The following is a 16823-nucleotide window of genomic DNA, read 5'->3' on the forward strand; positions in this document are numbered from 1 at the left end:
GTAATTGTTGAGAGTGCAAGGGTGAAGGAGGGTTTGCGCTAGTTGGTTGGAGATGTTTGCAGCAAACAGAGGCAGTGTGCGTCGTGTGAGGAACGCAAGTGCACACGAATTTGCTCAGTACTGTCACTTCATCACGTGCTATATCTCAACTGCACTAGAACTTGCCTTACACTCTGGCTAGCGAGCGTCCCCATCGCGGCCGGGCGAGGAGGTTGCCCAGGGCAAGGGGTTGAGGCCACGCTCATAGCGAGGGACTCGGAGTGCACTCACTCCCTTGCATGAGTATTGGAACCAAATACAGCCTTCAAGAAAATGTGTACCGGAACATCGAGAACGGTCAGCAACTTAAAGGTGCCCGGGCGCTCCTGCTAGCGCGAACGCTGCCAAGCGCATGTGACAATACGTGATGAGGATTCGGAAAGAACTTCAGCGACAATGTTCTCGGTGTAAGATTAATCAATTGGCCCCGAGAGGATCAACCTGGGGAATCAGACGACTATTGGCAAATCTGCTGGCGATCCAGAGCTGAGGTCGCTTGGAAAAGGGGTTTGGGTCACGCCATTTGACAGTCCACGATGGATCGCGAGATCTCTCTGTCTACACATTTCGCAGCACTAGCAAGTATATCGGCTCTTAAATCTACAACGAGAGTCGTCAAGTCGGGTCGCTGTGATCTGCTGCAGTCCGATCGCCCATGACTTGAACGTTGTTGCCCGAACCTCGTTCCAACTTGGACATGGAGACACGAAGACACGCTACCACACGAGTAGAAAAGGCGTTTTGCATGCAGCAGTGTCACCTCGATTGTGATTCACAGTAGATGGAGGCAACCTGTAACATTCTACTTCATGTGGCCTTTTTTGAAGGCGAAAGGTGATATGCTTCTCCGCTGCCGCTGCTTCCACATACACTACGGCGTGACCTCCAGTCACCGTGGTTGCACCCGACCCTTCAGGCTGTCGTCTTGCTTGTATGAGTATCAATATGCGTGAATGCTCCATCACGAAAATACAGAAGCAGAGACTTGTCTGCGGACAGGTTTTACTTCATGCTGCTCACTCTACTCGGTCCGGAGCTAGTCTTTGCATTGGCTTGCTGACAGTACTCGGCAGCACGTCGCTCGGCGCAAGATTTCAAACAAAGCAATGTGGTACTAGCAGGATGTTCGCGATGGACCGTCGCTCACGGATTCTACTCCAACACGAGTTGCATTACAGTACGCCCGCAAGCATCACCAGATCGAAGAACTCAGGACTCCAGAGTCAACGCCAAATGGTTACTTTCTCTGGTGGAGAAGGGGCACTTGAACTACCCTGACACTCCACGAGAAGATATCCGGTCAAGAAGCAAAGGTGGTAGACTTGGAAGGCATGTAGTCATTTGATCCGATCAGTACTATTATGTGCTGACCGCTCACGATTGTCACCATCATCCAAACCCTGTATTTCGTCCTTACGACACTAGCCCGCTCATTCCAGAAACTGGCCAGAAGGGAAACGAAAGGCGGTATCTCCAAGACAAACACTGCTCGACTTAATTAGCTGCGAACGGAAGTCGCTGCTTAACTCGTGCTCCAACCCCTCGAATAAGGCCAGGATGCTCAAACGGAGGCCCAGAGCGTCAAGTCACGAATTGGTTCTGTATAAGGACGGGACCTATGGTCCGAAGTTCCAAGACCGCCTAAGAAGCCATTAGTATGGATCTCCTACTAACAAATATCGAAGGATCAAGCTCCCTACCACGTGCTCCGTCCGTTGGCCCACATCCACCACCACCTGCCCTTCGACCCAGCACATCGCACCGCGAACACAAAGGACCCCGAAACCTCACTTCCATCCTCCTCTCACCCACCGGCAAGAAGACCGACCTTTCGATCCCAACCCCCAATGGCTTGCGACGCCTCTCGAAAGGGAAGGATTCGAGGAATCACGTCCCACGAGCCCCAGACGCCGAATAGGCCCAGAGTCCACATACACGTGGGTGAGATTTGACTTTCTTATCGAGCGGTGCTCCGTTGAGGGCCGCTGTGTGTGATGGTGAACCGTGACGGCTGGACGGCCGAACGGCCGAACGTGCCAAGTATCTGAGATATAGTCTGCTCGGAATGATATGGGTCTATATATGCCCCTTGGACGGCGGGAGAGAATGGTCTGTGGATGAGTGTGAGCAGTGCATTGACAGCAGCTCAGCATTGTTGTACTATCATTGAATCAATCGATCAATTCGATCCACAATGCCTACCTTCTGGAGCAACGTCAAGTTCCTCTCCATCGCAGGCGTAGGCCTCTTCGCAGATGGCTACCTCAACATCTCCATCGGACTCGTCGTCCCCATGATCGGATACGTATACTATCAAGACGACAAAGGAACAGTCCCCACCGTCTCCAGCGATGTCATCAAAGGCGGCCTGTCCATTGGCATGATCATCGGACAACTCATGTTCGGACTGTTCGGAGACGCTCTTGGACGACACAAGATCTATGGCAAGGAACTCATCCTGACGATCTTCGGAACGCTCATGCTCATCGTCATGCCCCCGAAACTCGACCACTCCGGCGTCGTGGCGTGGATGACAGTCTTCCGAATCATCACCGGCATGGGTACTGGAGGGGATTATCCCATGACCTCGTCCATCTCCGCCGAAACCGATCGATTCGGTTCGCGAGCCAAGCTCGTCTTGACCGTCTTCTCCTTCATCGGGTTGGGAAGCTTCTCGTCCGGCATCGTCTACATCATCCTCCTCGCGGCGTTCAAGGGATCGATTTACGATGCCCAATGGCATATCCAATGGGTCTGGCGCCTCCTCTTCGGGATTGGCTTGGTGCCTTGCATCGCGACGTTGTATGCACGTTTGACGATGAAAGAGAGCAAGCCTTACGAGAAGTATGTGTCGAAAGATACGGGGTTGGTTGGGAAGGATAAGCGCGGGTTGAAGGAGCAGTTTGCTGATTTCCGGGTGTACTTTTCGAATTGGAGGCATGCGAGGACGTTGTTTGCCGTGTCGTTTTGTTGGTTCCTGTTGTGAGTACTCCCCAGCTCAAACAACATTGGACACATGTACTGACCTGTTCGTTGTGTAGTGACATCGCCTTCTACGGTATCAACCTCAATCAATCCCTCATCCTCACCCAAATCGGCTACGGCAAAGGCAAGACGCCCTTCCTCACCCTCTGGCACACCGCCATCGGCAACATCATCGTTTCCTGCGCTGGCTACCTTCCTGGCTTCTACGTCGCCATCTTCCTACCCGACATCATCGGCCGAGTACGCCAGCAGTTCTACTCCAGCATCGTCGTCTGCATCCTATACGCCATCTGGGCTGGTGTGACGAACCACGTCTCGACGGGAGGGCTTATAGCCATCTTCACCATCTCTCAATTCGTCCTCAACCTCGGACCGAACGCCACGACCTTCTTGATTCCTGTTGAGGTCTTCCCCACCAGAGTGCGAGGCACGGCTCATGGCATTGCTGCTGCTTCTGGCAAGGCTGGGGCTGTGTTGACCGCGTTCGCTTTTGGTACGATCACGGAGAAGATTGGACTCAGTGGTGTTCTAGGTCTGTTCTCTGGGATTATGGCACTTTGTGCTGCTGTCACGCTGCTTATCCCTGAGACGAAAGACAAGAGCATTGAAGAGATTGAAGCAGGTGTTGTTTTCGGCGAAGCCCCCGAGTCGCAGGGAAGTTCTGAGATGGACGTCTCGTCTGCGGAGGCCGTTAAGATCACTGGTGACGGAAAAGTCTGAATACATTAACGTGATTTTCGAATACGATTTTTGAAGACCTCACGCCTTCTTTCAATCCTTATCCTCCACACCCACCATCTCACAAGAATCCCTCCACAACCGCCCCGCCAGCTGCACATCATAAATATACTCCTCATGCCCATAAAACGACGGCCGTCCCTCCGCCTTCTCAATCCCCTTCCGACTAACCTGACAATCCTCGAGATACAACCCACCCTTCCCCTCCAAAGCCTTCCCCACCGCAGCCCACACCTGCGTCGCCGCGCCCTGCCCCGTATTCTTCATAACCTTCGTCGTCGCCTCATCAACCTCCGTCAACCGCTCCCGCAACCCATCCGCCTCGCCCTCTTGATGCCGACTAATCCCCGTCTCGAAAATCACGCCGGGATGCACGCTCCACGCATGCAAGCCGCGGGAGCCATAGCGGCGTTCGATCTCGTTCGCCATGAGGATGTTGGCGGTTTTGGACTGGCCGTAGGCGACGAAGGGGGCGTAGGCGCCGTTTTCGAGGTTGTAGTTGTCAGGGTGGATCGAGCTGCCGCGGTGGCCGGCGGAGCTGAGGGAGATTACGCGGGAGGGGAAGGTGGGGGAAGAGGCGGAGAGGAGGGCGGGTTTGAGGAGTTGGAAGAGGAGGAAGTGCGCGAGGTGGTTGGTGGCGAATTGGAGTTCGAAGTTTTGGGCGGAGCGGGATTCGGGGCAGGCCATTACGCCGGCGTTGGTCCTGAACACGATGTCAGTATATCGTAAGGCTTTGTGGTGATGTTGATGTGTTCAGGACTGACATAAGGATGTTCAACTTCGGACATTCCTCAAGGAACGCCTTCGCGCCTTTTCTCACGGAGTCCAGAGCCGACAAATCGATCTCGACAACCTTGACAGCTGGATATGGCTTCCCATCGCTGGAGATCGACTTGGCGATGTCTTCGCCTTTGGTCTTGTTGCGAGCTGTGATCCAGACGTGAGCTCCCGTGAGCCGGAGCACTCGAGCTGACTCTGTTCCTAACCCTGCCGTTCCTCCAGTGATCAAGATGGTTTTGCCGGTCAGTTTTCCAATGAGATCTTCATCTTTGAGGATCTGTTCTGCTGTGGGCCTGGAGTCGCCTGGACCGTTGATGTTCTCGTGGAGGGAGACGTAGCGATCCATGATGAAGGCGGCAAAGTGACAGGTTGTTTGTGGTTGAAGTCGATGTGCTTTCGCTCTTGGTTTCAGACAGTGGTCTGTTTGTAGGTCGGTTCGAGTTTCGTTGTGTCAATGGCTCTTTTTTCTCTGCTCGACCCACTCTATGCTTGCCTTTAAGTACGGTAGCCTGTTAGTCCGGACGTAGTCTTGTAGACAAAATCCATGGTCAAGTTCCGACATTTCAAATCCCGAGCGCGAACTTCTCGTTTTGGTGTCGGGGGCATTTCCTACTTCCAGACAGCCCTGACAATAGAGTGGCTACGGGAAGATCATGTGTTTGCTCGAAGCATGGGCAGAGGTAGCAATAATTTCACCAAAGTTCGTAAACTCCGTTCAATGTCCGCTGAAACTCCGAACTTGGATGTCGTTCGTACTGACTAGCTGTATTCGTCTTTCTGAAGCTCTATAAACATATTTTCCTGGCATGATCGGCCGCACTAAAGCGAACAACATGCATCAGCTACAGGAAGGAGGAGGATCGTCCGAATACATAGGCCCATCTGCGGCCGCTGCCAAGACCGGTGCAATCGACATGTCTTTGCTGATATTCAAGTCCAAAACCGATTTGACGTGGATTCAGCACTCGCAGTAAGACTTCGTGTCACATTGGAAACTTCGTTCTTCAGTTAGTACATCGAGGTATCGAAGTCGAGATATACACTCACCACTCCGGAGTCCCCCGTTCACATTCGTAGTACCATGTACAGATAGCACAAGCCGTCTCATCGCATTTGTCTGTCCTTCTGCCGCTAAATTGTGTCTGTGCCTCTTGCTCTTGGCTGGAACCAGTCGGCGTCGGTTGTGCAGTGGCCGCCATCTGTTCGCGAGTCATGGTCTTGGTGTAGAACTCAAACTCGAACCGCGTTCTGGTCGTTGTGAAGTGGAACGTCAGAGTCTCGACTTCTTCCCCTCCAATCGGGATCTGCTGGAGTCCGTTGTGCTCTCGATCGAGCATGACGCTGGCCAATGCGGGAGTGACTGTGATCCAGAAGAGGATGGAGAGAACGTGCGTGAATTGCATTGTGATGTATTATTGGTCCCGCCAATGGTTTGAACAGAGAAATAGGAAGACCGGAAGTGTCGCGCAACAGAATGTCTCAAAGGAAAGAGTGGTTGAGGAGTGTGACACGACCTTGTGGCTTACCATTCAGACTGCTTTATGGGTGCCGCCTTCCACAGTCTTGAAACGCTTAACACTGCTTTGGCGCTCATGGGGAAGCCGTCTGTTCGCATTGCATGGGCATTGACGAGTGTGAGCATGCTTCTATCTTTGCAAGCGCTGCTGTGCCGTTCGGGGCGCGTACAAATGGCAGGGGAGAGCAATGCATGTTGGAAGTGGAGACGACTTTCGAGCAAGATAGCTTCCTGCAGCGCATAATGTTATGAAAGTTCAGCCGATGTGTTCAACCTGATGAGAAGGAATGGGATGTCGTTGTGTTCAAGATGGGTTGAACATCGTCGAAGTTGAGAAGTGGACGGTGTTGCAGCCTCAGGTGTCAACGCCAAGCACTTCCGCTGCCGACGAAATGCCGCTAAGCGAGGAACACACAACTTTCAGTTTGGTTTCAAAGACTCCGAATTCTCGACCCCAGCGACAAGAACAGTCCCGCCGCCGACCACCTCCTCGACAACCAACACCGCCAACATGGGTCGCGTTCGTACCAAGACCGTCAAGAAGTCCGCCAAGGTCATCATTGAGCGATACTACCCCAAGCTCACCCTCGACTTCGAGACCAACAAGCGCATCTGCGATGAGATCGCTGTGATTGCCAGCAAGCGCCTGCGCAACAAGGTATGCATCCGCTGAAGATATCCAAGCAATACCATGAGCATGGACTTACGATGTTGCGTCTAGATTGCCGGCTACACCACCCACTTGATGAAGCGCATTCAGCGTGGCCCCGTCCGTGGTATCTCCTTCAAGCTGCAGGAAGAGGAGCGTGAGAGGAAGGATCAATACGTGCCAGAGGTGTCGGCTTTGGACTTCACACAGAACAGCGAGAGCGGCCAGCTCGATGTGGACCAGGAGACCAAGGATCTATTGAAGTCGTTGGGCGTAAGTGCTGGAAAGAGAATACATTCGAGGATACAATGGCTGACAACTACACACAGTTCGACAGCATCCCAGTCAACGTCGTGGCTGTTCAACAGCAGCAGGTTGCCGAGCGCCCTCGCCGCTTCGGCGACCGCAACCCACGCGTCTAAGCGACCACTCCATATTCTCACGACGGCTACGGGAGTTTCAGGCGTTCATCAGCAGCTTGACTACGATTGTCGCTGCGGTTATGCCTTAGCTAGCTCTAGTTATCTGAGCGAATGGAGTTCATCCCTCCAAAGGTGTCGCTGAGTCTTCCTCACGGTTGACGAGGCTTGATTGCCAAATCGCTTTCCCCTTGTCACATATGTGAAGTCCTGTGTGCGAATTCTTGCTGAAGTGCTGCAGAGATCCAGCCGACCATTGGCCTGACCAAGGATCACTATGCCCTTCCAGAGGCTCTTGAGACTCTAGTGCATTTACGTGTATCTCTGGTGTGCCCCTTTACTTGCAACGAATGTCCTCTGCCAGGCGACTAGAGTGAACTTCGAAGTCCATGATGGTCAGCTCGGCATGCCACTGCAACCCATGATCTAGGCTGTCGCCGAGGAGACGACGTGGACCCCTACAAGATTGTAATCAACCTGGCACAGCAAGACGTACAGCTGCCATTATTATCGTAGACGCCATGAGCACGTTGTTGTCGCGGCCATGATCATCACAACGTTCCCCAATCGTAACATGCGTGTATCTGAAGCTCCAAGACGTGAGTCTGACGCCGATGATCCTAGCATGACATCTGGAGTGCTGTTCACAGAGCCATCTGAACTTAACGCAACTACAGCGCATTGTGTGGGCAAGGCAAGGCAATAAGATCCAGAAGCTTTCGACTGATCCCACGACGCAGCCTGACCAAGCTCTCCAGCAGCTGCTAGAAGTCGTTGTAGAGTCTGCATCAACGGAGAGGTCGCTGTTTTCCTTCCAGAAGACATCCGGGAATAGCGAATTTCGGCTAGGGATTCCGATAGAACTATGGTTGCATCATCGGATGGATGAGAGCTTCACGTGAAGAGCATAGAATGAAGTATGAATTGAGTGAAAGGAGTCCAATAGAACATTCATTTGATTTAATCAAACTAAACAAGCAGAGTCATGATGTAAAGATCGTGAAGTGGCGTTGGGTTGGCGTTTCCGGGAGAGAAGGTCATCGAAGGGGAGCTTGATCGTGCACGGGCCCACGGCCGCAAAACTTCATCGACTCCTCGTTTGCGATTCCGTCTTCCATCTTGCGCTGCAACATCCATCTCTCCACCCACGCCCTCTCCATCGCTTCATCTTCTCCCTTCCCATTGCGTGTATCATAGTGTGTTAATACCGCCACCATGCTCTCCTCCAGACTCATGCGGAACGTACGTCGAAGCTCCTCAATCCCCATCACGCGAGCATCTGAACTGACATCGAGCCAGGCCGTTCCGCGAGCCACCTCCACCTTCAGATCATCAGCATACCGAGCGCCCATATCGTCGCAGTTCCGAAGAGGATATGCCGAGGACACCAATGCTGAGAGCGGCAAGGTGAAGGGTCCCATCATCGGTATCGATTTGGGTACCACAAACTCTGCGGTCGCTGTTATGGAGGGCAAGGCGCCGCGTATAATAGAGAACTCGGAAGGTATGCAAGACTCGGTGATGAGATGGATATGATATCAGATGGCTGACAATCGACATAGGTGCGCGGACAACTCCATCAGTCGTTGGCTTCACCAAGGAGGGCGAGCGGTTAGTCGGTATCTCTGCAAAGCGTCAGGCCGTCGTCAACCCAGAGAACACCCTCTTCGCCACCAAGCGTCTCATCGGCCGCAAGTTCTCGGATGCAGAGGTTCAGCGCGATATCCAGCAGGTCCCATACAAGATCGTCCAGCACACCAACGGTGATGCGTGGTTGGAGGCCCAGGGCCAGAAATACTCTCCTTCGCAGATTGGTGGTTTCGTGCTCGGAAAGATGAAGGAGACTGCTGAGGGCTTCCTCGGAAAGAACATTAAGAACGCTGTTGTCACCGTTCCCGCATACTTCAACGACCAGCAGAGACAGGCTACCAAGGACGCTGGACAGATTTCCGGTCTGACTGTGCACCGTGTGATTAACGAGCCAACTGCTGCTGCTCTGGCGTACGGTCTTGAGAAGGACGACAAGGTTATTGCTGTCTACGATTTGGGTGGTGGTACCTTCGATATCTCCATCCTCGAGATCTCCAACGGCGTTTTCGAAGTCAAGGCTACCAACGGTGACACCCACCTCGGTGGTGAGGACTTCGACATCTCCCTCGTCCGTCACCTCGTCCAGCAGTTCAAGAAGGAGCAAGGCATTGATCTCTCTGGCGACCGCATGGCCATCCAGCGTATCCGTGAGGCCGCGGAGAAGGCCAAGATCGAGCTTTCATCTTCGCTCCAGACCGACATCAACCTGCCCTTCATCACTGCCGATTCCTCTGGACCAAAGCACATCAACACCAAGATGACCCGTGCCCAGCTCGAAGGCCTTGTCGACCCGCTCATCAACCGTACTGTTGACCCCGTACGCAAGGCCCTCAAGGACGCCAACCTCCAGGCCAAGGACATCCAGGACGTGATTCTTGTCGGTGGTATGACCCGTATGCCAAAGGTCATCGAGTCCGTCAAGAGCATCTTCGGCCGCGATCCAGCCAAGTCTGTCAACCCAGATGAGGCTGTTGCCATCGGTGCCGCCATTCAGGGTGGTGTCCTCGCTGGTGAGGTCACTGACCTGCTCCTTCTCGACGTCACTCCTTTGTCCCTTGGTATCGAGACCCTCGGTGGCGTCTTCACCCGTCTGATCAACCGCAACACCACCATCCCCACCAAGAAGTCGCAGACGTTCTCTACTGCTGCTGATTTCCAGTCTGCCGTCGAGATCAAGGTCTACCAGGGTGAGCGTGAGCTCGTTCGCGACAACAAGCTTCTTGGCAACTTCCAGCTCGTCGGTATTCCCCCGGCTCACCGTGGTGTGCCACAAATTGAGGTCACCTTCGACATTGACGCCGACTCCATCGTTCACGTTCACGCCAAGGACAAGTCCACCAACAAGGACCAGTCCATCACCATCGCATCCGGCTCTGGTCTGAGCGACGACGAGATCCAGAACATGGTCAACGACGCCGAGAAGTACGCCTCCGCCGACAAGGACCGCAAGAACGCCATCGAGGCTGCCAACCGCGCCGACAGCGTCGTCAACGACACCGAGAAGGCTCTTAAGGAGTTCGAGGACAAGCTCGACAAGACCGAGGCCGAGCAAATCCGCGAGAAGATCACCACCATGCGCGAGTTCATCGCCACGAACCAGACTGGCGAGGGCTCTGCCACCGCCGAGGAGATCAAGGAGAAGACCGACGAGCTTCAGACCGCTTCCCTCACCCTCTTCGACAAGATGCACCGTGCCCGCCAGGAATCCCAGGAGGGCCAACAGCAACAGCAGGACCAGTCCACTGGTGAGCAACAACAGCAACCAGGCAGCGAGGGCGAGAAGAAGCCTTGAACTTCTTAATCCTTGACCTGTTGTTTTGTGCCCTTTTCGAATGTTGTTTATACCCAGCGACTGCATTGCAGCGACTTGACTCCAAAAGCGCTTTCTCGTACCACTCTTTGCGGTGGTTCTGTAAAAATACCTACCTACTCCGCCCTTCTGGATCTTCCTCTCCGCTCGGATGAGAAAGATGAAGGTCTTATCAATGTCGTTATTACATACAGAAAGATGAGTGCTCAGTCTGGCAGGGAATGTGGGCGGAGTACATGAGGCGCATCACCTGTTCACTACTGGGGTGCATACGACATGGAAGTGTGGGCTGAAAGGGTGTAGGTTTTGATTGAGCGTTTGTATGGTGGGTGTGTAGTTTTAGAGCATTTGTTCTTGGATGTGTAATGAAGCACAGAAGTTCTCCTCTCTGACGAAGGCATTTGCATGTGTTCCAACTCTCATGTGACGGCCTTCCTTGCTGGCCGCTACTGCCTCCCGTCGCCGGGCACAGAAACTCGAGAAGGCGCGGGTTGCCACCACTCACCAAATTCCGCCTCCTTTTGTACACCTACACCTACAACGCAAACTTCCAACGAGAATCAAAGTGTCGCTACCGTGGCACTCGTCAACGCATACGCGCCACATCAGCATGGTAGGCAAGTTCAGCACGTATATGGCAACACGTCTGCCATGCATGATCTCTTCGCTGACAACCCGCAGAAATCCTGTAATCTACTCGAAATGCCAGCAGAGCTTCGCAACGAGATCTACGAATATGTGCTCTCGAACACAGATCTCGTCGTCAGCACCGCAAGCGACGGCGGCGTGAATACCTCGAACAAAGTTCTATCGGCTTGGCCTTGATGTCTTTCGCATGGACCAGTCACATGTCTTCAAACCAGCAGGGAAGTGCATTAGAAAGCCAATGGGCAACTCAGTTGGGGGCCAAATTTCATACAACAAACCATCGGGCGAGCAAGGCGTAGAAAGACACCAAGAGCAGACTCCTAAGCGGTATTGCTGACTGCCCTGCTTCAGACGTGCTGGTGCTGCTGGTCGATGCACTCGCTACTGTTGCTGAGGAAGAAACTGTTTCCTGAGCTGTCATCGTCACTGCCGGCGCTGTCGTCGTGACTACTACCACTTCCGACGAAGGCATCGTTGCACTCGAAGCCTCAAGTCCAGTAGAAACACCAGAAGAAGACGCACTCGTCGCCGTCCCCGTCTCAATCACAGACCCTTCACTCAAAGGATTGGACAGACTCGCCCGATGACTATTCGTTGTCTGATAGCCCCAGACATCGGAAGTTTCTGTATCTACGCAATCAATATTCGTTATGCGAGAGGGAGGTTCGGGAAGCAACTCACCACTCCCGCCAGCCGTGATCACAGCCTCGTACAGCGGAAATGCGTAGCCTGAATCCGCTGGGTAGTGCATCATGACGGGGCTTGGGAACGCATAGCCTGGGGATGTGGAGGAGAGGGTGCAGGAGGCGGAGGTTGGGTCTCCTGAGGAGGGGTAGAGGGTACAGTTGTAGATTGTCGTTATCCTGGAGGACTTCAGCCAGAGAGCTTTCGTTAAGAGAAGGAAACGTACGGCTGATCCGTCTCATTGAATATCGCGGTGCCCGGTCCTTGGATTACCGTCACGGGCCCGCAGCTTCGGTCCTCGCAGCCTGGGGGAAAGACGTAGGTTGTTGCCGCGGCATCCTGGGGACGGTATTAGGATCAAAGGATTTGTTTTAGTATCAGCGAGGGGACTTACTGAGCCAGCGATCGAAGCGGAGAAAGTATTAGAGACGTATTCGACGGGGACGAAGAGGCTTGTTGTTGGGAGGGATTGGGCAAATGTGACTGGGAGGAGGGCAAACAGGAGGAGTGGAAGCATTCTGCCTGTGCTCGGGTCTTCCAGCGCTTTTGGTGTTTAAAACCTCTCGTCTGTGAGATGCGAGGAAGAGTATGTTCATGTGGATGTGGTGGCAACAGGCATCGATTGACAGGTGAGGACGAGACGCCCAAAGACGCTAGCGAATTTGGGGTTGGTATTCTAGTGGTATGAAACCTAATTGATCCTTTCGCATATGAGTCTAGGCCTCTGGCCACTAGAGCGGAGATCTATCGCCTGAAGACAGTCAAGAGCAGAACTCCATGAACCATTCCGAGACCTCACAAAACCTCTCTCTGCAACCATCCACTCACTCACCACCTAACTCCAATCCCCATCCAGCACCGTCCTCTCCCCCCTCCCCCTCGCCTCCATCAACCCATCAATCGTCCAAGGAACATACACCATCCCCTTCGGCACATTCCCATTCCTCCACTCCTTCTCCCTCCCCTCCCCAACACACCTAACCGCCTCATCCCACCGCTCCCTCGCGTAAACCTCCGGATCATGCTCGACGATCCACTTGCCCAGCCGGACTTCGTGCTTCTTGTCCTTGGGGTCGTTGTTCTTCGTGTTGCGCGCGTCGCGGTTTAGGACCCCGAAGGCTTGCAGGCAGGAGACGCGCTCGAAGCGGAGGAGGTTGTGGATGCGCAGGGCGAGGGGGAGGGGTTGGTGCGTGGTGTGGGCTAGGGAGAGGCAGGTTGCGAGGGAGATGGCGTCTTCGATTGCTTGGGTGCCGCCGTTGCCGGAGGATCTAATATAAACGATTCTTGTCAGGGGGTTTATTCTTTTCGGATGGGGGTGCATTTCGTGACTTACGGCAGGAATGAATGCGCTGCATCGCCGAGCTGGATCACTCGTCCACCGGGGGAAGTCCACTGCGAATTGGGGTCTCGCCACATCAGTTTCCAGTCGATTAATTTGTCTGGAGGTGTCAGCTTGATCAGCCGGTTGGCGTAGTCTGGGAAATCAGGGATCTTTGCTGTGAACTTTAGAGCTTCCTCGACATCGACCTTATGAGACCAGGACTCTTCTGCTGTACCATGATCCTAAAGAAGAAATCAGTCAGCTAAATCCACAGCCTCGTCGAGAGGACACATACCGGATGCGTAAGAGTCCACGTAAAGCGATCCTTACTCCTGAGAAACGTGCAGTAAACATCCGGCCTGCAAACCATCAGCCTCATCTCATCCCCATCTTCTCTCGAAACCTCAGAGGTAGAACTCACCCAACCCACAACTCCACCACGGCCCTCCCGCCCTCCTCCAACGGCCACCTCTCCCTAACAGCCTCATCCGCCATCGCAACATCCACCCCAAACGCCGCCCTCAAAATCCCATGCCCACTACTCCTCGCCCCAACCTCCTCCCCCTGCACCAATTCCCAACTCCGCGTATGCACCCCATCCGCCGCAACAACCACATCCCCCTCCACCCTCTCCCCACCCTGCACCACCACACCGCCCTTCCCCCTCCCCTCATCCTCATAGTACCCAACGACCTTCCTTCCATACTCCACCTCCACCCCACAAGCCCTCAATTGAGTCAGTAACATCTCATGCAACCGCGGCCTCGCATGCATATACACCCTCCCGCTGGCGACCACGGCGTCCATATCGATCGGGCCGCTGAGCCGCTCGCCGCGGTGGTTGCAGTAGTACAGCAGCGGCGTTTCGGTGATTTCGAGGTTGCGCCCGTGCAGCCAGGGCCAGTTGCGCAGGCTGGAGAGGGCGGAGGGCCCGATGGTTACGCTGTCGCCTTGCGCGGAGGAGAAGGCGGCGCGTTCGAGGATGCGGACCGTGAAGCCAAGGCGCCAGCATTCGAGGGCCGTGAAGAGCCCGCCGATGCCCGCGCCGGAGATGAGGATGGTTGTGTTGGTTGGTGGGGAGCGGGTGGGGAGGGTGGAGGGTGTTGGTGTTGGTGTTGTTCCTGTCATGGTTGGGCGAGGAAGGGTGTTGAACGCTGGACGAAGTGTGTTTCAGAAACACCTCTGTCTTGCTTCAACTAAATCCCCGAGAACAAAGCGATCAAGACTTACTTATACCACGCCACACCACCACCCTCCGCTCCGACCCTCCGAAAAAAACCTCTCAGCCTCCCTTCCATCGCATTCACCACACGGAACACCCTCCTCCCTAAACGCAGCACATCGCCCCAAACGACACATCTCCAAGGACAATGCCCGCGCCCGGATGCAAACATCTCCAGCTAGACGTCAACATTCCCCAAGAACAGCATCGTTGCACAACGTCGAGCAGCGACTACGATGAGTGCGACAAGTGCGAACAAAAACGTGGAAGAAACACGTATCCCATCCTTCCAGCAAATCCGCGTAAAATCTGATTCGTTGTTTCGCAGAACTTACCTGAAACAGGATTCACAGAACGGAGATTTCCAGCCTCATACATTGCACTCGTCGCATAGATCTGCTGCGGCTGAAGTTAGAAACGCAAAGGGGGAAATGTCGATAAACTTATGGAAAGACGAGGGTCCGTATGTCTGGGCATAAAGTCGGTCGTCGGAGAGGGTTGATCTGGCGTGGCCGTGTCCGTGGAGAGTCCGTTTTGAGGGCTGGAATGGGGAATCAGAATAAGTTGGACGAAGTGTGAATCAATCTCTTTCGTGTATGCATTTCGCTGAAGCTTGCGGTCTATTACTTCGCTCCGTCTACCTGTTCATGTCATCAGCACGCATTCATCAAGATTACACAGCCGCACAAACGTACCAAAACAGTACCTGCCTGTTCAACGCAACACTCCAACTCACCTCTTCGTACTTCACAACGCCACCTCTCGTCACCATCCCCTCAACCATTCAAATAATTCCTAATAGCACCCTGCAACTTACTCGCGCCCTCGCCCAGCATACTCGTCAAGTTCTCAATATCATCACCAGCCGTGATTCCAAACTTCCTGACAAAGTCCTTGGCTGCTGTTTCCAAATCTCCATAGTCTCCTTCGGGAATCTCATCTTCAGGACGACCGAAGTATGCGTTGGAGGAGATGGACGTCGCGCCTTCGAAGCCTTGCAGACGGGTCTTGGCTTCGGATTGTGCGTTGGAGTCGAAGGTGCCGCGGCCGAAGAACTCGTCGGAGGAGATGCCTTTTTGCTGGCCGAATTTCTCGCGGGCGAAGCGTTCGGAGTCGTCTAGAGATCATCATTAGTCACGAGTTGAACACAACTGAACACGTAAATTGAGGATCTCACCTTCAACAGGAGCAGCCCGACCCACAGACCCAAAGCCCATAGCCTTAGGCGCAGCAGCAGCCGCCTTGGGCCCACCAACCTGTCCAAATCCCAACTTCCTCACACCCATACCCAATCTCTCCATCTCACTATCACTCCTCTCTCTAGGCTTCGCTCCCGCCGCAAAGCTGCCCGCCCGAGCAGGGCTAACAGGCGTAGGCTGGTGAAGCGTAGCCGTAGCAGAAGCCGGCTGCGCAGCATTGATCTGTGTCTCCGAAGGCGTCTCTTCGTCAGGATCGTATCCCAACCGCTCTTTCCTCTCCGCCTCTTCGCGGGCCTTCTTCTCCGCCTCGTCGAAATCCAGCGCTGAAGCGTCGACTTTCTTCGCTCCGAGCTTCGTCTTCTTCGCACCCAGAATGTTCGCTTTGGGCTTGCTCGTAAGTGCAGTCTTGCGCACAGCAGACGCAGCCACAGCCTTCGGCGCCGCAGCCTCCGCCGTATCAGACTGCTGCAGCGGTGACTTGGACCTCGCGGTGCCATTCCCATTCGCATTCAAAAACGGCGAAGCGGTGCGGTTCAAGCTGCTCGGCGTGCCTGTCCGACTGGGCGGGTTGCTCGGCCTCTTCACCGCGGGCTTATCCCAGCTCGAAAAGAAGTCATCCGCAGGCTCGCCCGCAGGCGTATTGGCGCCCGAACCCGCCGCATCCTCCTGCGCATCCTCAATCACCACGCCATCAGGATACCGCTTGACATCCTGCTCGACTCGCCGCGCCAGCTCATCCTTATACTTCCCCGCCGCGGCGCTCGTATACTTGACTTTGGGATCCTTCGACTGCAGCGCCGCCGTCCCGCCGTTCTTCTTGAAGAAGACGGTCGCGCTCTCGTTGCCGCCGACTTTCATGCGTCGCAGCTGATCCCATTGCCACTGGTCGAGGTTGGTGCTGCGCACGAAGGAGATGTGCACGCCGAGGTTGCGGTGGTTGGCGGAGCAGTCGAGGCAGAGGTAGATGCCAAAGGGGACCGAGGACCAGGTTGGGTTTTTGGCGCCGCAGTCGAAGCAGATCTTGTTGCTTTCTTTCCGTTTGAGCTTCTCGAAAATCTTGTGAGATTCCGTCTTGGACGCGAGGGCGGACGAAGCCATGGTGGGCGGTGGTGTGGTGTGGTGTTGGAAGGGGGGTGTGTGAGATTATTGAGGGAGGTTGCTGCGATTGCGGGAATCCCTGACTTGAAGTCGACGGGAGTTGAGCCGCGGAGCTTGGACACTTG

General features: G+C 54.4%; 8 protein-coding genes across 8 annotated transcripts; 3 read left to right on the forward strand and 5 right to left on the reverse strand.

Annotated features, from left to right (window-relative positions):
• Positions 1–2233: 2233 nt before the first annotated feature.
• M409DRAFT_57122 (uncharacterized protein) lies at positions 2234–3744 on the forward strand (the record flags this gene model as incomplete). Its single annotated transcript, XM_033813526.1, has 2 exons — positions 2234–3021; positions 3081–3744. 2 exons carry the CDS (start codon positions 2234–2236, stop codon positions 3742–3744), a joined length of 1452 nt encoding a protein of 483 aa, XP_033664915.1.
• Positions 3745–3795: 51 nt separating this feature from the next.
• M409DRAFT_68244 (uncharacterized protein) lies at positions 3796–4888 on the reverse strand (the record flags this gene model as incomplete). Its single annotated transcript, XM_033817742.1, has 2 exons — positions 3796–4465; positions 4527–4888. 2 exons carry the CDS (start codon positions 4886–4888, stop codon positions 3796–3798), a joined length of 1032 nt encoding a protein of 343 aa, XP_033664916.1.
• Positions 4889–5585: 697 nt separating this feature from the next.
• On the reverse strand, positions 5586–5945 carry M409DRAFT_25799 (uncharacterized protein; the record flags this gene model as incomplete). The annotated part of the gene is made up of 1 exon (XM_033807835.1): positions 5586–5945. One exon carries the CDS (start codon positions 5943–5945, stop codon positions 5586–5588), a length of 360 nt encoding a protein of 119 aa, XP_033664917.1.
• A 624-nt stretch (positions 5946–6569) lies between these two features.
• M409DRAFT_25800 (uncharacterized protein) lies at positions 6570–7129 on the forward strand (the record flags this gene model as incomplete). The annotated part of the gene is made up of 3 exons (XM_033807836.1): positions 6570–6716; positions 6780–6980; positions 7037–7129. The coding sequence occupies 3 exons, from the start codon at positions 6570–6572 to the stop codon at positions 7127–7129; spliced, it is 441 nt and encodes a 146-aa protein (XP_033664918.1).
• A 1212-nt stretch (positions 7130–8341) lies between these two features.
• M409DRAFT_57126 (uncharacterized protein) lies at positions 8342–10508 on the forward strand (the record flags this gene model as incomplete). The annotated part of the gene is made up of 3 exons (XM_033813527.1): positions 8342–8368; positions 8426–8630; positions 8689–10508. 3 exons carry the CDS (start codon positions 8342–8344, stop codon positions 10506–10508), a joined length of 2052 nt encoding a protein of 683 aa, XP_033664919.1.
• A 931-nt stretch (positions 10509–11439) lies between these two features.
• Positions 11440–12375, reverse strand: M409DRAFT_25802 (uncharacterized protein; the record flags this gene model as incomplete). Its single annotated transcript, XM_033807837.1, has 4 exons — positions 11440–11798; positions 11856–12037; positions 12085–12197; positions 12253–12375. The coding sequence occupies 4 exons, from the start codon at positions 12373–12375 to the stop codon at positions 11440–11442; spliced, it is 777 nt and encodes a 258-aa protein (XP_033664920.1).
• Positions 12376–12693: 318 nt separating this feature from the next.
• On the reverse strand, positions 12694–14307 carry M409DRAFT_68247 (uncharacterized protein; the record flags this gene model as incomplete). The annotated part of the gene is made up of 4 exons (XM_033817743.1): positions 12694–13126; positions 13192–13421; positions 13475–13538; positions 13601–14307. The coding sequence occupies 4 exons, from the start codon at positions 14305–14307 to the stop codon at positions 12694–12696; spliced, it is 1434 nt and encodes a 477-aa protein (XP_033664921.1).
• An 870-nt stretch (positions 14308–15177) lies between these two features.
• M409DRAFT_68248 (uncharacterized protein) lies at positions 15178–16698 on the reverse strand (the record flags this gene model as incomplete). Its single annotated transcript, XM_033817744.1, has 2 exons — positions 15178–15518; positions 15579–16698. 2 exons carry the CDS (start codon positions 16696–16698, stop codon positions 15178–15180), a joined length of 1461 nt encoding a protein of 486 aa, XP_033664922.1.
• Positions 16699–16823: the final 125 nt, after the last annotated feature.

This window comes from Zasmidium cellare (genome assembly GCF_010093935.1).
Source record: "Zasmidium cellare ATCC 36951 unplaced genomic scaffold M409scaffold_28, whole genome shotgun sequence".
Taxonomy (NCBI): Eukaryota; Fungi; Ascomycota; class Dothideomycetes; order Mycosphaerellales; family Mycosphaerellaceae; genus Zasmidium; species Zasmidium cellare.